This window comes from Toxotes jaculatrix, chromosome 21, assembly GCF_017976425.1.
Source record: "Toxotes jaculatrix isolate fToxJac2 chromosome 21, fToxJac2.pri, whole genome shotgun sequence".
Lineage (NCBI taxonomy): Eukaryota > Metazoa > Chordata > Actinopteri > Toxotidae > Toxotes > Toxotes jaculatrix.
Window position 1 is genome coordinate 7,015,001 of NC_054414.1, and position 26,185 is coordinate 7,041,185.

The 26,185-nt window shown below is 42.3% G+C and overlaps 1 protein-coding gene across 1 annotated transcript in view; it reads right to left on the reverse strand.

Moving 5' to 3' along the window:
• cpped1 (calcineurin-like phosphoesterase domain containing 1) overlaps positions 1-25,731 on the reverse strand; it is a 29,519-nt gene extending 3,788 nt beyond the window's left edge. The window contains exons 1-5 of the mRNA XM_041029559.1: positions 25,556-25,731; positions 22,007-22,225; positions 11,180-11,352; positions 10,103-10,240; positions 9,781-9,913 (exon numbers count right to left, since the gene is read on the reverse strand). Coding sequence (XP_040885493.1) covers positions 9,781-9,913; positions 10,103-10,240; positions 11,180-11,352; positions 22,007-22,225; positions 25,556-25,619 — 727 coding nt within the window. The 5' untranslated portion in view covers positions 25,620-25,731. The remainder of the gene's footprint in view (positions 1-9,780; positions 9,914-10,102; positions 10,241-11,179; positions 11,353-22,006; positions 22,226-25,555) is intronic.
• Positions 25,732-26,185: the final 454 nt, after the last annotated feature.

Sequence of the window (26,185 nt, forward strand, 5' to 3'; positions counted from 1 at the left end):
AGTGTGGACCTGCTCGGCCCCGAAGCACAGATGCTATGCCTCTACAGTTGGACTGTCTACATAGTTAAAATGGCAAGCCAAACAAGCCTCACTTTGAATGAGGGGTGAAATATGAGTTGTTTTTCTGTGTGTGAAGGTAGTATTTGTCTGAGCCGTTGAACTTCCTATTTTGGGGAGAAACAATTTGACTTTCTGACAAGTTGGTGTCATTTTTGGCCAGTTTTCACTTGAACAACAACATAGGGTTTGGATAGAAGGAAAAGATCTGAATTAGAGTCATGGGTTTAATGCTGAAAGACGGGGACAGAATGTGTGTAGTGTATTCTAACGTGAACTTACATCATGTGCATGCTTGCTTGTGTATAGGTAAGGGGATCTTAAATGAGTTTACTGCAGGCTTTTGGCAGAGAAAATGAGCTGCTCTATTTTCTGACTGCAAGTGTTTCCATGGAGGGGAGTCTGGCTGCTTGCTGCCTCGTCTCCAGAGAGACATCCAGCCAAAAAAATAATGAAAACTGGCAACAAAAGAGGATAAATTGCAGCCTGTGCATGAGAAAGACATCGGTCTGTCCCCCGAAATCTGCACAACAAAGACAAGGAAGATCCCTCCGAAAAACTCTTTTCTTTCTCTATCCACCGCTGATACTACTTCGACTTCACTTTCCATGAAATTGCCCTGAATCATCAAGTCGGCCACACCGCATAATCAAACAGCACTGGAATACAAATGTGACCTAAATTTATATTAATATTCTGAGCTACGTGAGGACAACGGCTGCACATGCTGGACCATTAAATAATTAATCCGCCATAGATGGAAATTGATGATTTAGGCCTGTGTGTGCTTAGGCTAAATTCATTTACAATCAAAACCTGGGGCAGCGCGGTGTGAAGCCCACCCTCCTGTGACTTGTGGGTGGGCCTGCAGCTATATCATTATGGACCGCACATTTTATGAATCTGTTTGTGCCTACTTGTGTGTGGCCAGGAACAGAATTTCATATAACCTTGCCACTGCTCGAGGTGACTGAATAACTGGTCAGGCTCAACACTGTCTAGTCACCAATGTGTGTACATGTGTGTTTGTGTAAATGCGTGTCCTTGGTGTGGTTTCTAGACGAGAGCCAAAGTCCACAAATGCCCTTTATGCCTCTAGGCTAAAGCATGTACTCATTATTCTGTATGACTGTGTGTATAGGTGTGTGTATTTCTTCAGTGCTGACAGACACTTCAGTTTTTTTATCTGTCCTTTGAGGAATCACACAGCTCATCTACAATTATTCAGACCCTGCGAATGAAAACAAAGCGAAGCAGCAGTAGAAGTGTGAGCCGGGGAAAATGTTTGATGGGATCACCTGATGACTCATTTAGCAACGCTGATTGTGGAAATGTTGGATTTGTTACAGTATCCACCAGAGGGCTGCGACTTCTTTGTCACCTCAGAGACATGAGGAAGTGGGAGGAAGACGCTAGGACAGCAATAGTAAGGAAGTGATAGACAAGAATTAATCCTGTAATAACGATGACGAATGAACCACCGGGAGAGTAAAAAAAAAAAATCTTTTTGAAGCTGAAATGGTTTTTCTGAACCTCCTCTAAAACTCCCAAAGATGCCATGATTAATCATGCCGCCAAATAAAGTGTGTGGGAGTGTGTAAGTGTGCATATGTATACATGTGTCAGTGCGTCTGAGATCTGTCGCTACGTCTCTGATCATCCACATCCCACACACACGCCGCACAACGCCACCACGCAGCAGCAGTGAGCTTCCCCCAGTATGTATGTGACTTATCTGTGATGCATCCATGTAGCGGAGTTGTGCTGTATGTCTTGGGTTCATAGGTTTAGAAATGAAAGAATAAGCCACAAAAGGCTCTCTGATGTCTATCAGACAGACTGGGAGTTTGTCATTACACACTACGCTCTGTTAAGGTCGTCAGTATAGCTGAGGAAGTGGACTGAGCCAGCAGACAGTTTTTATGTTGTGGAAATGAATTGTCTCGCTCTGCTGGCTTGTCCCACTGGCTTGTCCCACTGGCTCTTATGGAGCAGCACTGATTTCATAGAAACAATTTAGCCCAGGCCCAGCGATAACACCCTGACCCGAATTCGTCTGAGCCCGTCCCTTTCAGAGCGGCGTCATTACGTAGGCTTTAGAAGTCAAACCACTCCACCTGGGTCCTTCTCTGCTAAAAAAATGAAAAGAAAGAATAAAAAAAGATGGCATGTCTTAGAAAGAAAAGCATTTTCAATCTTCAAAAGATTGTCTGTATGAATAAAAGATAAACAATTGAAAAAATAAAAATAAAAATAGAATAAAGAAGTTGTCCCCTTTGCAGTGCCGTCAGAAGATGAAGCTGACCTCTGAAATTGTCTGCCAGAAAATAAATGGATGAAGTCTTTCAATGTGAGGGGTAGAGGCTGGGGTTGCCTGTATGGAACTGAAAACTACACAAAATAAAAAGCAAAAAACAAATTAAAACCCCCAAAATACCCAGGATAATGACAGCTGGCACCCTTCTGGGAAAATGGACCTGATCTGACAATGATGAAATACGATTCACAGCTCATTTCCCTTTGCTTCACTCCAATCAAAGTGGCACATATCACTTTCTGTACATTGTTACCCAGAGTGGCTCGTGGTACAAACAGCGTGGGCGGCCAAACTCTTAACTGTGGTCCTTCTGCTTCTTCAATACTATCTAAACCCATTCAGCCATATGGAAAATACAACATCTTACTGTGATAAGTGTAAGTATCTTGCTTTCCCCCCTGAGCTATAGGCGGACGGGAGGCACTGTACACGTTGACAGTGTGTTAAACAGCCGTACTGCATTCAGTAGAGGATTGTTAAGTCCAGCTTCCCCCTCCAATTTTTGTTTCTTTTCCATGCTATGCCAAATTCTTCCCCTTTCCTTTTCTCGCAGAGAGGGTGCACTCGCGAAATCATGCACTCTCTGTCCTGATAATTCCACGTCTTGTCTTGGTCTCTGCGGAAATCCCATTTACCTGTCAGCCTCGAAACAGTGCTGGCTCTTTTGTGCTTTTCTTTGTGATAAAGACTCCCATCTGGGGACTGGCCTTTGCTTTGACAGACAGAGGTGGGGAAAGTGGAAAGGAAGGAAGGAGGGAATGAGGGAGGGAGGGGGTGTTAGAGCGCTCAGAAAATACCCAGAGTAAGCAGTCAGAGTGATGAAAACATATTGAATGCAAACGGAGGGAAATTACCCAGAGTCAAATTGAATTCTGGTCAGGGGTTGTGGGAAAAATGCACAGGAAGGAGAGGGGAGTCCCCTCACTATATGTGCCTGAGTTTTTGTGTGTAATATGATTTTTACATGCTGAAGTCATCTGAGCCATGCTCTCCCTTAATTGGTGGATCTGTTTGAAAAACCTTTTACTATTTAAATGCTAATAGCCGACATTGATGTGGTCCGCAAAATAAAGGAATAAAAGAAATAAAGAAACGTCCGTCCCATCGTGTTTGATGTTTGTGCCCCTTCCTTCAATCTGCCCTCCCCTTTTTTTCCCTACCTACTCTCCATCACCTCCCTTTCATCTCTTGGTCACTGATTTGCAGGCTCCAAGATTGGATTTGCTAATTGCAAGCAAAGTTCCTATCTTTCCACTAAACCTGCTCCTATCTGTGATTACCTCCAGGAGAAGCCATTTTCCTTCAGACCTTTCCCCTATTTCTTCCTTCTTTCTCTTTGACACAAACTCCTAATGTAGTTCTGAACAGAGCTGTCATCTGCACATCTGTGAGAATGGGCTGCGTAGGAGTGAACATGCAACGTGTGCGCTTGTATTGAAGGGCGGTTGTCATTAAAGTGCAGGTCTGGGGAAATAATTCATCATGAAATGGTGGCTGTTGATAATTTGCATGACAGAGGGATACAAAATGATGCAGCGTGGCGAGGCATGTTGCAGCCCCGGCTTCACATAAATCACTCTCAGCCATCAGTCACTGCGCAGCATCCCTTCCCCGTGTCCTCCAGTTATACACAATCACACACACACACACACTGATAAAGTCACAAAGGAAGCAGGGAAATGAAAGTAGTCAGCATGTCATCTATCCCGCTATGAGCATCCATGTGTTTTGGCCATTTGGTACCCAACGTGGTACCTAATCATCCTGAATTCACCAGGCTATGATCTGTCTGTTTCCTCAAGTACAACATAACTTCAAACAGTTAAGATGTCACAGACGGATCATGGGAGCTCTTGTTTATGACCAATTATTAATCATCAGATGGGAAAGCAGAATCCCATGTGTACTGAGCTCACAAAGAAAAGGAGTAATCAAAGTTGTATCACAGTTATTTATAGGTCTGGGTATTGTCTGTAGTGTTATGATACTATTCAGACCCAATATTTGATTTTCAGTACCTATTCCAAAACCTTTTTCATACCCATAATTTAAGATAGAAACATATTTTTTTCTACAAACTCTTTTTTGATTCAGGTAATAAACCAAAGTCCCAAACAGTTAAATTCTGTACAAACACAAGAATGTTGCCTGAATAAAATAGGCTGAAATTAGCAAAAAGCTTTACAAAAATCAGCAACGATCTGATCTAACAATAAGTTAACAAGATGAGGTATCTGAGCAGACATGCAATCCCAGGTACTGAGACCCTAATTATACAAGAAGAAGAAGAAGAGACGAGCTTTGGAATCAAGCTGAAACAAGGCGAGACCTTCATCAACAGCTAAATCAATAAAATGGTAAATGAGAAGGAAGTGTTGTAGATTACTTCATGGATAGCATCCACTTTAACAATTCTCTTTCTTTCAAGCATGAAGAGATGATGGATCAGTACACGAAGGCCCTCATTCACTCATTCACTGAGGCCACTGATTTGGCACAGTGGACGTCAACTGGCAAGATGCTGCAACGGCCAATCAAATACACAAAAGTGAACTTAACTGTTAGAACAGTTTGTAATGTTCTACTTTACTACTCACACTAGCCTTCGTGGTTCGTGTTTTATCATTTCACTTGTACCCAACACAGACCTATATCCACCGACCCCCACCTTTGGTTGCAGTAGAAAGACTGAGTTAGACAAAGACAGTATAAGACAGCGAGATACAGAAAAGGCACAAGCATTATTCAGCCTCATCATTAAAACAATAGGGTTAAAGGCTTAACCGTGGCCTCTTATCAAATCCCCAGTGGGTGATAAATGTGTCTTCACTTTTGAACAGAGTAGGATCCTTGCTGATAAAGACAACCGGTGGCAAGAAGGCGAGAAAGAGTGAGAGACAGAGAGGGAAAGACGGGGACTATGCAGAGCAGCACACAGCTTATCTTCACCTCTAATTAGCTACTGTATGTACAACTCTACAGCCGCGAGCGATGTTGGGAATTCCAATGAATTTCTCAGCTGCATTCTTGTTTTTGTTTTTTTTTCCCTCTACATAAGCAGAGTTTGGAGGCGGACAAAAGCAGCGGGGAAGTGTTTATCTGTCTGTCTATCTGTGCATGTGTTCACTCGTCCCTGTTTGTATGTGTTCTGCGGGTATGCTGAGTGTACGATATAAAGCTTGGAGGAGGAGGAAGGGGGCAAAGAAATCTAATTACGGGTATTCCATCTATAAAGGAGAGAAAAGGGAGAGAGCACTGCTGGGATTTCTGCTACTCCACTCGGCTCTCGGAAAGGAAACACCAGTCCCTCGTCATGGGAATTCCATCTTCTCTGAAGAGACTCTGGATGTGCGCACAACCTGTTCTCTCTAAATTCAACATCCTCGACGAGCAAGCAACCTACAATCTTTGCTCATCTTTTTTCCTTCATTCAGAGCAACTAAATGCTGCCTGAGTGGCATTCATACATACTGGCATAGATCGGAGCAATAAAGCTCAGGATAACATTATTTACTGTGATTACAGTTATGACAGTGATGAGCCAGCGCAAGAGTAGCGATAATAAGAGTAAAGAACTTCCTCCAGGGTGTTTGTGCTATTGTTACCAACAAACCGAGTGTACCGTAGTGACTGAAACATCTCCTACCAAGCAGTATTCACCACAAGAGAGGCTAAACTAAAACATTTTTTCTTGTTGTCACAACAGAGTTCTTTGCGCATTTGAAAAATGTCCTTTTCCAAGTAGGTTTATTGGTTTAAACTGAAAAGACATTAAACACATAAACACGGACAGCAAGTTCACAGTTAAAGGCAAGAGTTAATGTCAACCAAATCACTGTCAAATCACAAACCATAGTAACTGCTTATACAATTAAAAAAGAAATTGAGTGATGCATGACTTGCCCAAAAGGGGGTCATTACACAGAGACAGACTTTCATTAATATGAGCTGGATTTGGAGTCAACAGTTTCCATAGTGGAACTGCTCACTCTGATGAGCCAGAGGAAGACTAACTGGTGTCACACCTTTCCCATGTGCGGCTGCGTTGCTGAGATAACATGCAGATACTTACTGTAGAATATATCATGCATAAAAAAATGCTCCACTGCATAGCAATTTATATGCAAAATGCATACACACACAAAACATGTACAAAATAAACAATCATGCTCATACAATTACTCAAACATCACCCAACACCTATATATTATGAGAAGAAGAAGAAGTAGAGACAGGAATGAAAAATACCTCAGTGAGGAAAAATCAATTAAATGTATTTCTTTGTCTGCAGGGGACTATATTCACCATTTCCATCATATGTCAGTGGAGCGGGGGGGGGGGGGGGGGGGGGCTGCAGGAACCCAGCAGCAGGAACAACAACCTCACAAACGCTGAGCCAAATCCCCAGCTGCTGTAAGTTAACTGACACCACGGAAAGACACCTCTGGAGTGGTTGGAGCGTTTGGTTACACATAGCAGTGTGTAGGTACTCACAGTACGAGGACTGATTCGATGCCAGAGAAACATTCATGTAACACCCAGCGATCCCATTACAAGGCTGCTTTCTATAGAATCTGAATTACAAGTCAAAGAACGAGGAAAGTCATCCAGTTTTACCTCTTTGTTCTCGCCAGACTGCTGTTTCACTTTGCTCAAGTAAGAACTTTAGGGCAGCCATCAGAGAAGGATAATCTTGAAAAGCTTTTTAACAACATCTGTGTGTTATTGGTGCAAAGAAACACTGTTAGAGCGTCATAAAGCACTTTCCAGTTTTCCAATAAAGGATTTTCAAGCTCAATACTTTTTACACCATAAAATGTGTAATCCTTCAGCTGCATGTATAGCTACATTTGGCTTAGAGGCCGAATTATGTGAGAGCTAGCTGCACAAACATAGATGGAGACTTATCCTTGTCAGCTACTTACTGAGAATATCAGTAGAAAAATGACGTTCATGCTTTATCTGTGCTGATGCTTAACTGTTCCTATATAGACTCGAATCTCTCTGAGAATACGACTGGATACAGAGGTGTGTGTGTGTGAGGTTAATGATGCTGCCCTTTACTGTAATGACAGTAATGATCACCGGAGTACAAGAGCACATCTGGAGGATAGAGGATCACAGGGGGCAGCAGCGAGGACAGACCAACAGCGGAGGGAGATGATGCGTGAATAAAGCAACGCAAAGAGGGGGAAAAAATTACCATAGCCAGTGTATGTCCAGAAGAGACATAATTTACCATGGATGAGAGGAAATACAGCCCCTCACTGCACCGACAGGAAGACAAACAACACACACACACTTTCCCTGGCTCTCTTTTTTCTTCAGTGTGCAGTAAATAACACATCCTAGTTTTCTGCAATCCGTCACTCGTTTTGATTCTTTTCTTCTCTTAAAGGCCTGCAGTCTCTCCACTGGGATATTTTTACCTGGCGCCTGCTTGCCCTGCAGGGAACTCCTGCTTCATGCAAGTTCATACAGTCCTTAATTTTGTAGCTAAGACAAATAAGAAATGGACAAGTAAATATGTGTTTGATGAAAGTTTTATGTGAAGTGCACACACATATCTGGAAATAACGGATCCTTTTTTGTAATGTCAGTGGGTGTAGTTGATCTCCTGCCCTAGCAGTGACCCTGATGATTACATCGTATCTGGTGCAAATGTAGAGTCACAGCTATATCATAAACTGACAAGAGTACAGAGATGATCACAGTCAGTCTCTTTTATAAGCGTGCCTCCAGGACAGGCTCCAGTGCATTTCAGAGTACAGATGTTACAGCATCAGTCATCACCAAGATACCCCAAGTGGGAGATGAAGGAGAGAGCAGAGGGAGTATGAAAGTGAAACCGGGGATCAGAGGAGAGAAGAAAGAGCTAAGAGACAAAGCCTGTAGTATTCAACAATAACTGGATTGAGTGCTGATTTTTGTCAAGTCATCGGATTTCAGTTTTAGATTTTATACATTTAGCTGACTTATCAGGAACTACAAACAGTGACAAAGCTGTGGTGTATTATGATTTTTTAAAAATTTCATTGGGAACTTTTTCATGCTACTTCTAAATTTCCAGTGTTCTGAATGACTAAGAATCTTCATAAACACAAGAAAACGTAAGGATAACCGTATAGTAGCACTGTACAGAGCCCATTGTTACCTATGGGATAAGACTGGACACGGAGAGTACATGAACATGATGAGAAAAAATGTGACTGCTGTAGATAAATCACAGAAATCACATCCTCTCCCTTGCTGTAATCAGTGGTACCACATATTGTACATACACACTTCAACCAATATGCATATACACACGAACATGAGAAAATACTATAGTGTCTACAATGAGCAGCAGCGTGTCTGCCATCAATTATTAAAAACCATGTCCATGTAAGTACATATATAGTTCATACAGTGCATTCTCTGCGTGTACTCTGAATTTATAATTGCGGGTTGGAGATGTGTGAACAAGAGTATGGATGAGAAAGGACACTTGCGCGTAGCATGTACTGCATGTACCCCCTGTTCCTCCGTATAAAAGGCCTGTGCGGACTGCCCTTTAAATCTTAGAGGAGCAATCAATTATGAGAGGAAGAAGGGTCATCAGACCAAAACGGGCCAACATGGTTAAATACATGCTGGAAAAATGGCTAGATAATGAAATTAATACCATTTCCCGCCAGTCACCTTGATGCATGATTGAGAAGCATGGTCTGTATGAGAGGTCCCGTCAATCAGCTGTGCAGCAATGGTCGAGTACAGTGATGTGTTTTAGCTAATGCCTACTTACAGACACATTGTCCTTGTGAGAGTTTCCTTTCCCGGTACCCTTGTATCACACTCTAATAAGCCGACAACAGTGGATTCTGATTATGGAATTATTCTTCTTATAGGATGTCAATGCATTAATTAATTCAATTACGCCTGTGTTGTTTGTGCGTGTGTGCCAGGAGCTCCTCCTGTGCTTCTGGCTAATGGCATATTAATCCCTTAGGCTAGGATCTTAACTGTGCTTCAGTTAGATATGCTAGAAACGAACAGGTTTTACAGGAATATTAACGAAGAATTATTAAGACAAGAAATTTAAGACCACTTCAAAGTGGCTTAAATCCATAATCACGGAAAATACTGCTAAAATTTCAGGGTTCTGGATGAGGCAGCTGCTTGGCTTTTAAAGTAATATAACTGATTTATCTCTTCAGTGACTTCTAATTATAGACAAACGAACAAACAATTGGACTCAAAAGACAAAGTAGTTGGAAAAGAGAAAACATAAGTCATCTTGAAGTGCCCTTGCGCAAAACACTGGACACAAACCTGCTCAGTCACTATAAGCTGGCTAACATAAAGCCAAAGGAACAAGATAAAAAGGTATAAAAACCCCATAGCTTGTATTACCCCTTTTCTCCTACCTGCCCTCTTGAACCTGTCCAGCAGGTTTTGCCTGACTACCCTCTGCAGGTTGAAGTAGTCATCCTCCTCATCAGGGCTCTTTAGGTACAGAGGAATGTGCTGGAACACCAAGATGTGTTTGGGTTTGGGTCCCTGAATAGAGACAGATGCAAGGAATGAGAACATCACCGAACTCCAAGGACAAAATTCAATTGTTGTGTCATATGGCTGCAGACAGCAGCAATTATCTAAACCACAACGTCCAGACACAGCAAAAGAAGACATTATCCACGTGTTCATAAATCAAATCAGAATACAATCATGTTGTGGATGCCATCCTACCGCCGAAGAGGAGGAGGAGGAGGAGGCTCTGCTCAGCTGCTCCTCCAGCCACGTCTCCTGGGCCTCCTTCAGCTGAGGGCAGGCTGAGGCATCGTAGAATAACTGGGAGTTCAGAACCAGGCAGAGGACTCCACCCACCTGAGACCACAAGTCAGCAAAGCATAGTTTGTGTTAGTTACCTGCACCTCATTCATTTTTCAAACTGTAACAACAATTTGTCTAGCTGTAAGAAAGGGTTATTTTTATTTTTATATAGTCATCTCCATTCCTACAGTTAGTTTTTCTTTTCCTGGATGGCCATACGATCAAAGTGAGCCATCGCAGGGGGTTTGGAAATTTGTTTCAAGTTATATTATGGGAGTAGGCCTACATTTAAATGGTGAGCAGAAAACAATTCATTTCAAATGCCATCTATGATTTTAAGATGAACACATTAACAGTGGGTCAAGAAATTGTAGAATTAAAAAATGAAAAAGAAGTTACGAATGCAAGTTAGAGATACAATCTGACAGTGTTATAACTGACAGAGTGAACCCTGATCTCCCTCTGATTTAGATAAACATCTCTCTGATGAACTGATGCACTTCAGACGTTTGATCAGATCTGACACACAGAGTGCGCCTCCATCAAAGCTGGCCACTAAACAAAATGCTAATTCAAAAAAACAAAAAAACAAAAAACAAAACAGCAATGACGTGTGAACAGGCTGTCACTTATGGCCGCTGACTATGAACTCATCTGGACGGTGTACTTTGATGACTTGATCAAGCCTGTGTTCTAGGTAGAACAGTTTTTTCAGTTTATTAGTGCTGTGTTGTAGTGGCTGTTGCTGTGCACTACTATTTAATTCTCATGTTTGCATGTATGTTTTCTTTTACAGTCAGTACGGTGATGTTTGATTAAGGTGTCATTATTCTACCTGTGGTTTTTGTTTCGACCTTTAAAAATGCACTCCACAGATTTTACACATGAAAATCATTAACTGGCCATGATTAGTCCTGCTCAGCCTGTAAAAACAGTTTTATAATGTGCTGTACTGTGCTCTATTACTGCTGAATATCTAAGGTGTCTGCTTACCCAGAAGCTGAAATAGTCATCCCCCCATGCACTGCAGTACTGCTCCACTGTACTGGGGGTGGGTGTGTTGCCCAAGTCATGGTTGCCACTGACAAACACCAGAGGGATGGAGGGATCTGTTCCCTTCAAGGCTGCCTTCAGGTCTCTCTCCTGACCTTCTCTGAATGGCGTGTCTGGAGGGGGAAGCAAAAGGGGAACTTAGCTTGTGTCCTTGTGACAAATAAGGTAGTGGTTGCAGTTCACATAAGAAAAAAAAAAACCAAATCAATACTGATTTAGAAAAGAAGATGTTCATTAACAATAACATCTAACTTGGACAAGATAAAAATGAGATGGAACGAAAGTGAAATTTATATGGATGTGGATGATAAGTGTCAGATGGAGAGTGTGAAGGGTACTACAGGTGAGAGTCGCCTAAGGGAAGGGGGATTATGTGGATGATAATGATGACAGCTCAGAGAATGATCAATGCCCCGTACAGCTCGACTTTATATCACCATGGTTACTGACACGATGAGTGGCGTTCTGGTGGTACTCTCTGTGGTCAGCGCGGTGAACTCAACCTTTCTGTGTTGAGCTGCTGTGCGGGCCACAGCTGTGTGAAACACTTGCCACGTTCCTTGCTCTTAAGATACTTGAGGCTACTTGTCTTACAAGATCTTCACCATGTGTTCAGTTGTTTGTTGTGTTAAAATCAGCCATACTACTCCATTAAGCCTGGAGTTCAGAGAGAGGAGAAGCATGAAAATATGACGGAAACGTTTTGAGTCAGATTAATTCAGCCCCAGCACGGGGAAAGGGCAGAGAATGGGTGAGACTCAAATCTATTTATAATTTAGAATGTATATCAAACAAACCTATCGGCCCCTGCTCTCAAGTTATTCCTCCCTCTCCCTCGTCTCCTCTCCCTTATTTCTTTTCCTTTTTACTCATCTCAGTAATTATTTTACTGGCCTACTTTTGGTGCAAACGTTTCCTTGGATGTTTGGATAGGACTCATTACATAAGAGCCTTTACAGACAGAACATCTTGTGCATGACAGAGTGAGAGAATGAAGAGTTTAAAATGTAACCAGATAAAAAGGTAAAACATCGTCCCCCCCTCCCCCCGTTTTTTATAATTAACTTAGCCTGTCAAACCTCAGATTGTCAATACAACACGGACAGGCACTCAAATGTAAAGAGAGACATTAAGGCGCTTTTTCTTGTGTGACACGTTTAATACTGCATTGGTATGTTTAACTGCACACAGTATATTAATTTCATAAAGTAACATGTTGTATTTCAACAAGTACAATTAGTTCAGCAATAAAATGTTCATAGATCATAAATAGCAGCCAACAGTCTGGTTAAGTATGGACTGAAGGAGCAAACATTCAGTGTCAGAGTTGAAGAATTAACATTGACTTTATCCACTTGGATGAGCAGTCTATATGGACTAGCAGCTATGCTAGCTGCCTCCTCTGCGGGGAACAGCCAACAACAGTCCTTCCTCGCGCGCATGATCATGTTTTGGTTTGTATGCACGGAGAAGAGAGAGCAGGGCAAGGAGGAGATGAGCGAACAAATGCGCTTGACAATGGAATAAGGTTTTACCCAACTGATATAATTAAAAAAAAGGATAATAAAAATTATGAACTCTTATTATAAGTGTGGATAGTGAAGGCTTAGTTATGCACAAAGCAAGTTACCTTACTCATCAATGCACAGTGTTATCAGTAATTATCAATAAGTACAGCAGTGGTCCTAGCAATGGCCTCCAGAGGATGAAGCATAAAGAAGATCTGAACAAAACTAAACATCCAGGTTGTTCCCCTGTGAGCTGACAGTCTGAAGATGAATGCCGATGAAAGTGATGACAGCTGAGGCCACGACAATGTGGACTCATTATTCCACAATCACAATATTTGACCGCTGCCTCAATTACATAGAAACAAAGGCAGCCTCATTAATGAAGCTGGGATGGAGAATAGGGGGCGCACAAGGTTGTCATTTGAAAAGCTGAGGCAATTGTAGCAGCTGGTAGTTCTCAACTAACCCTGCTGTTACAGAGAAGTGGATTTTAACAGATTTATTCACAAGTGGAACACTTTCCCTGTTTTAAGGTCCGTTTCAACACGTTTAGAGGATCTAGGAGGGGAAGTGAATGAGAAGCACTCTCCCCTGTTTCAAACACCACCAATGGTGGCCCTTTTAGCAAGGCACCTGACCTTCTCAGCTGCTCCGGTGGAGCTTCTCAGTGGTAAAGAAGAGAAAAAAAATGTTTTATCCTTGACACTACCCAAGTGTGAATGTGTGAAATTAGGGGGGAGAGAAGCAGGGTGGGGTTCGTCCAGAGCATCTAGCCGCACTTAACTTTGTCCCGATAAATAAATGTGAATAAATAGCACTGGTAGCCTCACACAGAGGCAGGGACGCTGTGCTGTCTTCTGCTTCCATACACCTCCAGCTGCCTGCCTAACACAGCATATCCATGAATCATCCCTCTGCATTACATGGCTCAAACCAATGCTCAACCATATAGTCACCCATCAATCTGCATTTGAGACGCCTTGCTTGAGATTAGTGGGATGGTGTAAACCCATTAAGGTAACAGGTCGTGTCAAGTTGAACAATCATAGGTTATTTGGATGAACATGTCCTGCTGTGGTTGAAGAGAAAGCCTGCACAGTTATGATGTGAACCCATTTACCCTTTATGGACGTGCAATAATTAGAAAAAAGCCAAAAAGAGTAATAAAATGCTGCAGATGCGTTCACTTCAAAACTAAGCACGATTCTCTGTGCTCAGGAAACAATAAGGAATCATGAAACATTCTGTGAAAAATGAATTTTATGCATACATTTTCTCATTTTCCCTCTTTTGAAATAAGTAATTTATGTAAAGAGTGGGGTATACGGAAATATAAAAAAAAAAAGAAAAAAAAAACAATACTGCTCTCCGCTCTCTCTGGAGCTCTGACTGAAAGGCCTTGTTCATTTAATGAGATTGCAGCACCGTGATTTTCAAACCCTGACAGGAGACTTTGGCAGGTTCTTGTTGAGCCTGCCCAACATTGTAAGCACTCCTCTCAATTCCCTCTAAAGACTGGCTGTCGACACTACACACAGGCCTCAGTGCGTGGGGTCTTACTGCTGCATACATTGTCTTCACTTAAACAACTCTATATTCAATGTATATTTGCACATTGGCACTCGTGGCACTGGTCTACAGTTTAAAACAAGGTGGTAGCTGAGATGAAGTCATTTTAACGCTATAATAAATCTTTTACACACAACCTATTAACAGTGCCTAGTAACATCAACCAGTATGGGTTCATTTAATGTTTAGATCTATCGTCTGAAGAAGACGTCAGCTCTTCACTTTGACGTGAACGTCTTTGCCTGTCTGATAAGGTGTTTTGTCATCAACTGATAGTATCCTCTCCCAACACAGAAATGGGCCGATGTCAACAAACTTGTGCAGTGCTTGTCTCTTATCTGCTGTCCTATCCACACACTAAGCTGAACATATCCGCAGCTTTGAAAATTCCATTGTCCTTGTCCATAGTGCCAGGAAGCTGAGGGGAATGGATGTGCTCAGTCTGATCGTCCTTATTTACATAAATCTAATATGATATGTCATAAACTGTGAAGTCTTCAAACCAAATTGAGCCGAGATTATTTGAAGACTGGATTTTGGATTTAAGCACGAGTGAAGAGCATCAGCAATAATGGGGGTGTTAGGGCCGGCCTATCAGTAATACTGCAGTACTTTTTAGGACACATTGCAATACATGTTTATTTCTAGTAGTCCCTGCAACACGTCCGCATTAAAACGTTCCTGTTTATATTCATCAGTGGTTGAATTAAACAAAACAGTATTTATTCAAACAAGGCAACTGCACATAAAGGCTTTTAATAGGTGTTAATTGATAATAAATAATGCCATGATGTAGGCCTACATACTGTGGCTTAGTTCTATAGTGCTCAAGCTCGACAAAAAAGTGCATTCAACAAGAAACCCTCAATTATCATGCATTACAGCGCATATAATTCAGAGAGGGAGACGTCTAGTACATGAGACAGAGCTGGAACTGCGTTTAAAATCCCTACTGTTCACAGGACAGGATTTCAGGGAAATCAGAAGGGGGTTGGTAGGTTATATAATCCAGGCAGAATTAGTAAATAGGGTGTGATTTTTTTTCTTCTATAGACCAATCAGTATTCAGATGCTATAATGCCATGATTCTACATACTCCGGCGCAGTAGGCAGCAGCATGAACCTTTAAAGTTGGTTTGCGACCTGCCAAATAAACACACTGAAGAGAAAAAGTGTCTGTGACGCATGTATGTGCGCTCGATGTTTGTGATTTAGTCATTTGCTATAACCCATGTAGAACATTGAGTTTATTCAACGTATTACCCACCCCTAGCCGCTGCTGTACTGGACTGCTGCGGTGAAGAGGGAGCTGAGCCTGAAGGTGAAATTCTTGATTTACCAGTCGATCTATGTTTCCATCCTCAGCTATGGTCATGAGCTTTGTGTAATAACCAAAGGAATAAGATCACTGGTACAAGAGGCTGAAATTAGTTTGAGTTTGCAGGGTGGCTTGAGGGACAGTTTAAGGGGCTCAGACATCAGAGGGGAGCTCTGAATAGAGCTGCTGTTCCTTTACCCTGAAAGGAGACAGCTGAGGTGGTTTGGACGTCTGTTATGGTTTATGGGAGAGAATAACTGGTTTGTGTACATGTCAAATGACCAAAGTGAGCACACTGGGAGGATTACATACCCCTTCGGGCTTGGGAACCTGGGAAAGTCTTTCGATCCTCCAGGAGGACCTGGACGATGTGGCTTAGGAGAAGGATGTCTTTGCCACCTTTCTTGTCTTGCTGCCACCACAGCCTGGACTTGGATAAGGTGTCAAAAATGGATGGATGGACTCACACAGACATTTACTGGGGTTTTCTTACAGGGTCCCAGGATCTTTTCAGACTGACACTTGAACTGTGTTTCTCCTGAGTGCCTATGAAAGTGTGAAAGCGGTAACAAAGAGACATTTCTAAACTTATACACTCCTGGCAGCTCCAAACCCCCTAAGAAACCTATTACTTCCCACAAGCCACTGGATGAACCCATTAGAAAAACACACACAGAACATCCCTACTCACTCGCACGCCCCCTCCCAAAAAATGTTTCCACGTGTCCCAAAAACAAATTCTCCCTAGGCAGTCTATCCTTCAAACTCTCCTCTCTTCAGCTTCAGAATCCCACAGAGAGCCACATTTTATCTGCCTTCAACGGCAATTAAACAGGTTTCCACAGCTACAGAGAGGGGACAGGGAAGTCCCAAGGTAACCTCTACTTCACCTTTGTGAGTTTTACTCACATGCGTGCACAAACACGCAGATGCGCACACATACTTGAACACTCCTCCCGCTGTATCATGCGTAACATCCCTCACGAACCCCCAGAGACGCAGCTAGAATCCTTTGTAGTGCTCATTAGGAGAGTGTTAAGTCCAGCATGTTTCTCTAATCTAATCAGCTCTCAATCTCGCTCTTTTCCCCCCCGCCTCCTCCCTCTGCCGCCGCACCCCTCCCTGCTCTTTATCCCCTTCATTTGTCAGCTTTGAAAGTAAGTGAGAGAAAGACACAAGAGAGTGAAAGTGAGAGAGGGAGAGGCAGAGATAGGGAGAGAACGAATGGCGAGATTGAAGGAAGTCCTTGAGATGAGAAAGCGTCTCTTGGGGGCTAGCTTGGATTGGAGAGGAGACAGGGAATTGAGATCAAGGAACTTTCTGTCAGTAAAGGTCTGGGTGACATGATGTTGTGGGAACAAATGCAAGCCAGCTTCCTTTTAGGAAGCACGACCTGTTTGGTATTGGGGAACACAATTGTTCCGTGGGGACCACTGGGATGGGATTCACATGAAGTCCATCACGGTTCCTCTCCATCTTGTGTGCACGAGTGCTCCTGATCACAGCTTCACCAACAATTCTTCAATAAGAATTTATTAAACAGTGACAGACAACGGTTTCGTGCCTTCATATCGAGATAAGTTTAAAAAAAACCAACACTGATGAACACAAAGATGCCATTGTTTTTTTCATGTTTGCTCCTGAACAATTAAAACTTTTGATTCCTCAGTCCACCAGATTTAATTCACACTGATGCCTCAAATAGATTCATCACAGGCAAGAATAAGTGAGTGTTTGCGTACAGTGTCAGACTCGCAAATGAGGGTTGTCAAAATAAGGTATGAAGCATGAGACCGCAGCTGTTTAGAGAACAGACAGATGATAGAGGAAAGAGTAAGGGAAAGGAAAAGAGACTGTGAGAGCGACGGAGAGGAGAGATAGAGAGTGAAATCTGTGGGAACAGAAATACAGTTGCCAATTTCCCGTCGCCGACAGGCAGCAGTGTTGACAATGCCGGTTGACAGCCAGCTTCCCCTGGCCGCCACCCATTCATTCTGTATTGTAAATAAACAGTTTAAGGGGAAATGTCAAGCGAGAGACGGAAGGAGCAGCTCCTAATATCTCTTCCCTCCTACCCACCGATGCAGCAGCCCAGTTGCCAGGCAAGTGACGGACGTGGCGAGTAATGAGGATGGCACACACAACCTGCTCTGCTGGGGCTGACAGTAACAAGGGCTGACGCCACGGCGTTTAAAGGTCCTCAAGGCCTTGCGGTTTTAAACCCCATGCTTACACTATCTACTGTCCCACTGTGCATCTGAAATAGATCTCGCTGTGACCTATAAATGCGACTGATCAGAGGGAGACGGGGAGAGTGGTGGAAAATGGACGGCGGCCATGTTTTGGTCTAAATGGTGCAGTCATGGAGATGATAAGGATACTTGGACGCCTACAGCAAGACTCTTGGATGATAGGGAGAGACAGCTCCAGGAGTGCTCATGACTGTCCCCCGTGCAGCTAAAACTGGTGGTCATTATGACCCAAAAAAGAGAAGAGGAAGGCAAGAGTTGCTCTGTGACTAATCCAAGCCAAATCTGTGTTGCATATGAATAGTTTGCCTTAAGTCAAATTTTAGAAACAGGGGCCAAGGACATTCTACACATGACACACTGCACCAAATATAACAAAATATTCTGCTTTTGCATAATAACTTACATAATCTTTAAATCAGCATCAGGCTCAGCGATACTTTCATCATGATCCAGTCAAACATGTAAACAGATGCACAGAGAGAGAAGACATGCAGCGACGGAGAGAGAGAGAGAGAGAGAGAGAGAGAGAGAGAGAGAGAGAGAGAGAGAGAGAGAGAGAGAGAGAGAGAGAGAGAGAGAGAGAGAGAGAGAGAGAGACAGGTTCGCCTGCCGACTTCTTTTCTCTCTCTGTGCCCATTCCTTGAGGCCAGTCAGCCAGGCAGGCACCTCATGCTAGCTCCCTAATTGTCATGCAAAGGTAGTTTGCATTGGTTGGCAGCTTGCGGCTCTTTTTTGTTGAACATTAACTCCGCAGTGGGTCCTGCCAGGCCGTTTCGTTTACCCTGTTATCGAATCAGGCAGCTGGACATCGAGAAAAACGCACACCACGCCGTAGTCACTCATTTCATTACAGTTACGTCAACAAAAGCATCCGTTTGCCACTAATGCCTGCCAGGCTACACAGTCAAGGTCCTCTACTGAGAAACGCAGCAGTATTGTCTATAGCTTTAAAAGGCCTTTATAAGTGGAATTGGCTGGCTCATGTTTACAAGTTAACATTAATAATCATATCTCTAGTCACCACAAAAACAGAGACAGGGACCAAAGGAAGAACAATTAAACACAGTATGATCCAAACACAGCATGTCAGCCCCAAACAAGGTGGAAAATGAGCAGCAAAATGATTATTTTGTTTACTTGGCAGGTAGGTATCCAACTCTGTTCAAACCCAGTTCTATTCTGAGAATCTATTTGTCTGTCTGGACAGTTGAGAGGATCTGATGAATTGGGGAAACCAGCTGCCAATGTGGCAACAGAAATTGTCTTGCTGGTTCAGAGACATCTAACATGTCTTACTCAGAGCATAAGACTGATGAGGAGAAACCAGTGTACACTACAGTTGGATATTATTTACAGACTAAATGATTGAATACAAAGGCCTCATATTCTCCATCTGCAACCAGTATTCATCTGCTGAACCATTTCAACATAGCAAAGTCTTGCCTTCATGTAAACAGCTTGACGGCAACCAGGTGCTTTTATATAGATAAATATTACATGCTGTCACAGGGGGGTCTGATGTTAACAGACTAAACTTATGAACAAGGCAGAGAACCATTTTTTTTTTAGCTCCCAGCTGCAGTGGGAACACAGTAGACACTGTTATAGATTTTTAGAATTTAAAGTCTGGTTGGTCTGATCAAATAGCCGAAATCTTCATCAGCATCAGCCTGAGAATAGCCAGAAGGCCTGTGCTTTTTCATAGATAAATATCAGCTGCTGTCATAAGGGAGCACGTTGTTTACAGACTCTGGCTTAGAAACAGAGAAGGCTAATGTTCAAACCTACCTCAATGAGGAATATTCTGCAGCTGAACCATAATATTCAGCTGATGTTCTTCACGAACTGTATTAATTAGATTAGGAATCTCAGAGGGCAGCTGAGAATACATTAATCGATATATATATATTATATATTATATATATCAGACATATTCCATTCTCTTTAAAGGCGGACGAATGCCAGAAAGCTCACTCGGCTTCTGCTAAGAACATATTTGAGAATCTGCAGCAATGGACACAGTATGAGGACAGTTTGAAAATTCAAGACTTTCTACATGTTCACTCACTCCTGACGGCTATTTCTATACATGTGTGTGAAATAATTCAGTCTAACAAAACACCACATCTATTATAAGTGTCCTCCTTTAGGGTTACATTGCATATTTTGCCCAAATGCCAGACACATATACACTGATATTGCAGGTCATCACACACCTCTCTTACCTGCTGCACTGGGGACACATATAATCAATTCTGCCTGAGGCTCAAAAATGAGACTCAGATTACACTGCATGCCTATTTGTAATTCTATATGATAGAAAAAGCATGAAATCTTAATGGTTTCAGAAACATTCATGTCACATTTTACTATTATAGCAAATATATTTGACATTGGCATAATAGCTCCTTACAGTGCAGCTTTCCTGGCTAATCAGGAAGTCATCTCATGCTGGGCAGGACAGAAACTAAAACCCCCAGTGGAAATGAAGTGAGAAGAGTCAGGTTCAACACTGCTGATGGGTCTGCCCTCTACACATCATGAAACACACTGAAATATCGGAGCGAGTGCCTGACATATCACAGATACATGGTTAGTTTAAATAATAATCCAGTAATCTGCTTAAAGTGACTAAGATCTCAGCGAGAAAAGGTGTGATGGCAAATGAAAAGCTGTCAAGAATGTAAAGTTTACATCAAATTTGCTGTGGGTGCAGGATGGAGTGTGGTTGGTGGTGCAGCTTTCAAAACGTGACGTTGCCTGGCAATTTGTGGGCGGTGTGTCCCAGGGTACAACATAGATTTTTCACAGATTTGTTTAGGGTCAAGCGCACAGAGTTGCTGGGTTTTCTCTGGAAGAAGGAAAATAACTTCTGCAGTGCCTATAAAACTATATCAGCATCAATAGTTAGTGTAATATAGTGACTGTAGATGTAATTTACTAACTCAAAAAAGTGGATTTACTGTCTAATAACTCTTTAAGCATCAGATTTTGCATTTAGACATATGGAGTTGGGTGTTTAAATAGAGCAGTGAAATGTAATGTGTGTGTAGTTGGCTGAGACCAGCTGATGACCCGCTGATGTGGGAGGAAGAGACTTCTGTTCCTGCCTGAACCTACAATGAAAGTCCTCCAGATCCATACGGTTAGTGTCATACATCAGATCACTTCTTAGTCATAACAGTGATTAACACAGATGAACAGTGAACGATGTCCCTCATATAAAAAGAACTGTATTATATGTGTGTAGTTAGCAGCCTCATGACCTTACTAGAAGGTTTGTTCGCTATCCACAGATCCAAATAAGTCACCAGTTGCTTTATTTTACCACAACAGACATAAAAGCTATGACCTGGTTTGGTGGCATATTACCTTACCGAATAGTTAGTACATCTTTTTGCTCAATATAAAGGAGCCATAAAACAACTGGTGGTTGACTGGTGAGACGGTGTATAGTGAGTGAAATCAGAGCTCGTGTTTCAAAGCAGTTTGCTGTTATCAGTAATTTGGGAGAGCCATTTTAAACACTTTGAAATAAGTGCAGCATTTGGACGAGCCTGCGTGAGGTACCAGATGCCATGATATAACACTCGTGGGGCAACTGCTGTATCATTTGGTTTGACTAAAAGAGCCCAAGCAGAGTTAAAGCTCACACAACTGGCATCTGTGAGTTCACATTATGTCCTCCAACATTAGGCGGATAATTGGCTGCTACCCCGCTTGTTGCCAATATTTTGTTTTTACTGTCCATACGGCTGAGTGTCCACTGGGAGCCTCTCTTCACTGCTGTGGCTTTTTTTCAATAGTAAGCATTTGCTGTTGTAGTTTCTTTACAGCTCTCAGAACTCAGCATGCATTTATCGCTCTGAGGAGTTCAAAGGAATTTAATTTTTAGTAAAAAAAAAGCAATGTACTTCAAACAGTGTTTCATCACAACGCAACAGCAGAACCCACACTTGGTGCTTCAGAGTCAGTGTTAAGAGCTAATAGCAAACAGAGAGTATTCTTAAAAACTGACGGCGACTGTCAAGAAAGACTTTACCAGGTGAAAAACTGAAACTACAACATCTTTATTTTGAAGTGGGTTTCAAGTCTCCTTAATGTGTTCCATCCCTACCTGGCATGGCATGGACCAGATCCCCACACAGCACCATGAACCTTGGTCTGGGTCTGAGCTGGTTAACGGCCTCCACAGCCTGCTTGGTGAGCTCAACCTCCTCCTCCCATATGTCCCCTCCGCCATCGCAGTCGCCGTCCCTCCAGGCCTTCATCAGCCCAAGCTGGGGGTCTGCGGCCTGGATGAAGCAGAATGGTCCCGTCCACTCACGCTCTGCATCTGGAACAAAAAAAAAAAAATACAAACATGAACTTAACAGCTATACTGGCAGAGATGCACAATACAAAAAATGATAAGTCTTGTTTCCAGCTACAACAAGCTTCTGTTTTCAGCTTAAAAAGTTCTGAAGTTTGCAACAACTTTATATTATAAAGGTGATAAAGTGTCAGCGTTGTGTTCTTCTTGCGCTGCCTTCTGGTGGCAAAACAATCAATTAATGAGGCTTTATAAAAGATGAGGTGACAGAATTAATATTGCTGTAAATTTTACAGCATCTGCCAAATATATTCACTTCACTATCTCATATAGTTGTTTAGTGTTTCACTTCTGTCAGTCTTTACAGGTTGAACACTTGGTGTGGAAGCTGGGATGCACAACAACTATCTCATCAGAAGAATCTTGAAATAGATGCTGATCATTTTTCCGTTGATCAATCAACTAATCGATGCAGCTCTAGTTACCTATCAGTGGAAAATGCATTTAGTCAGGTAGTTTGGTTTAAGTTTAAATTTGTTCCCACACACATTTAATGGACACAACTTTCACTAGCAGCCGACCTTTTGATTTATCTAACTGGTATTAACTTCACATTCTGGCAGCAACTGAACATTTTAATTTCAATATGTTTAGGTCTCAGGATGCTTCCACAGAACACTGCACATAGTAATAAGCAGAAAAATAAAAGCTTTAAGGATTAGGTGTCATCACAGTATTAGTCATTCAGCTGTATAAGGCCCGCTGTGAAAGCTTCATGTAGAAACCTCATCATATTTAGTCTTAGAGTCAACACAACTCTTGATTTGTTGAGAGTACTGTGATTGGGATTTAGGACTGGGAATTGAAGACCAGGGGAGGGGCCGGGGGTGGGTTTGGCTTTCCATGTAAAGAAGGAAGCAGACACTCAGCACAGCTTGGCTGATGGGTCTGATGACAAGGTATTGCATGAAGGACTTCAGAGACAGTCTGGGGGTGGAGGTAATGTATGGCCTTTTGTTAAAGCTGTACATGCTCACTTCATGAGTAAAACACGCTAAATAATTAACAAACAGCCACATGCTGGAGAATGAATGGCAAAGAACAAGTGTTTTACATAATCCTGATATTACGTAACAGAAGGGCCCTACAATCTAATCACCCTCAAATATTCATTAACAAGGCAAACTGCGCCTGGCTTTCCATGTAAAGAGCGGAAACAGACACTCAAAAGCAGCTTGGCTGACGGTAATGACGAGGTATGACATGAACGACACGAGAGACTGCCCGGCAAAAGCTATATGGAAGTCCCCTTGTTGCTCGCAAATGGACAGATGCTAAGAGCAGGTGTAAACAACAGCTTTCTGCTCCACTCATTTCGTTTCCGCAGGATGTGAAAGCAGTGCTGTAGTTATGCACGGCTGACACTGTGGAGAGTCTACATCTGCATTCTGCACAAATCCCCTCACTCACACTCAGCAGGGGCTAGTGGCTGTTCAGCATCCTCTGTGTTTAACATGCTCTCCATGTATCTCTCTCCCAAATGAGTTTATGATAATTGTGTCCCCCAGAGAAACTTGAGCAAAGATAGGAAAAGAAAGAGCGACAAAGACTGTCTTGCTCCTGGCAAGTAGATGAGTATAAGCTTAACAATGATCCCTCTCAGTGTAATTGACATTTATGAAAGCACGAGTGGAAACACATTCTACTTTTATGATTATCATCACCATCGTCTCTTCAACCAAATTACTTAAGAAAGTCTTCAGTCCAAACTAGCCTGGCCTTGATCTCAACAAATGACTACACAGCGAGGACTGCTTATGAATTCTGAATTTAAACCAGCTGTCATGACCACTGTAGTATGAAGTGAAGTTCCCTATCTCAGCGGTCTATGACAGTCCATCAGCACTTACTTACTTTTGGAGAGAATGCACACTAGCTCTGTCTTTTTAAACAGATCAAAAACTTTCATCAGCCCATTTTTCGAGCTCTTGCAGCTCTGCAGAATGCTCTCCAAACTCTGTACCAGCTTACGAGTGATTGCATTTGGAAATCACAGCCTAACAATACACACCTCAGTAAACAGGTAAGACATGCTCTTCTTTGCAAAGGAATGTATTCAAATTACAAAGGGATGAAAGTGAGCCTATGCATACACACACAACATATAAATGTGAATGGACACTCCCATGCATATTGGTCCTGGTCCTGCGTTACCAGCCATCTTTTTTTGCCAGTGCTCCTAACAAAAGACAGAACCTGTACAGATTTCATGAAGGTGGATGGCACTCTCACACAAATCTTGCAGGCTTTCTGCGGCACTAAGTACACTTTATAGTACAGTATCTCTCTCTGAAGTCAGATGTGTGAACCATTTCACAGAGAAATGAAAAAAAACAAAACAAAAAAAACACAAGGACTTGGAGGAGTCAACAAAGCTCCCATGACAGGAGATAAGAGGCAGCAGCCTTGTGTGTCTGTGCTGTGCGAGTACAACTTCAAACATAAATTGCAGAGATTTCTCAGGTGGCAGATGGAGCGCTGCAAACAAAACCATCATGAGATAAAAGCACATGGGAGTTTGCTTCTGCAGCAAACAATAAAATACTGAACACTTCAGTTTCTTCCCTTGGGTTCTCTTGCGACAGCAGTTCTCCTATACGAGGTTCTGAAGATTTAAACAGATATTAAATGAGAAAACTGATGAACACATACATGAACATGTCACTGTGGTTACGTTTCTACACATTAAATATTTTGACTGCAGGTCTGGACCAAACAACTTCATTTTTAACAGAGACAATAATTAATAAATCGTGCTACATCAGCCCGTCTCCACCAGAGGAATGTTGTTATATCTTGCTATAAATTAACAACAAATTAGAAATTGAGGCTCAAAACTTGAGACTGTAACACAAACGTGAGTTTTTAGAGTGAAGTTTGGTGTGACTTCTTAGTCCAACCTCTAATTACTCCACAATAAATTACCGAACTATTGCCTATGCCCATTATTAGTTATAGGACACAACAACCACACCAAAGAAGTAAGCACTGAGCTAATCTGATTCATTATTGAAAAAGCGAAATAAATAACATGACGAAAATGTTGTAAACAAAAGCTAACAAGCTAGCTTTGTTGCCTTGTGACCGCCAGGCTACGGTTAACAACGGTGACCCGGTTATCAAAGCAAAGTTACAGAAAAGCTGTCAGAGGACAGTGTCTGCTCTGTCAGACCGCTGACCCGTAGCCAGCAGCCACAACTTGTATAACAGCCAAGTAACAGGGAGCGTTAGCATGCGCGTTAGCCTATAAGTTTGCTATCCGGCGGGGCTAAAGAAGCTAAAACAGTGGGCTACCTTCAGTCAGTCCGCTAAATGTCCGATGTTTTGCCCTGAGAAAGATATCCTCACTCTCAGCCATAAGATCCACTGGTTAACAAGTTTTCCGAGCAAACTACTTTGCCACTTGTGAGCCTGTCAGCGAGTCTCCGGACAGGTTTGTTGTGTTGCTCCAGCTGTCTCTGCGGCTAGCTAAGGCTGCTGACAATCGATGATCGACTACACTGCCTGTTTGTGAATCTGCGAGACTTTCGCTGCAGCGGCACCCAGTGTGGCTGCAATAAGCAGGTCTCACTGAAATACAAAATGTAGAGACAACAGCGCTTTGATATATCCAGACATGTGTCCAGCAAACCAGGTTCAGCCGTTAACGTTTACTAATTTAATTAAGTAAGACTTACTACATTTTAAAAAAATAAACATGAATCCTGAATTGGTCTAATTCTATTAATTGATTCCCAAACGCCCAAAACTACACCACAGAGAGGCCCAGGGGTCACTGAAGGCGCTGCAGGATATCTGAAAATGAGTAAAGAGATGAATTATGCTATGATTTTATTCACAAACTTCACCAGAATTGCATTTATATTCGGAAAAAAATAAAAATAAATAAATAAATAAATAAATAATCATCAATCCAGGTTTCTA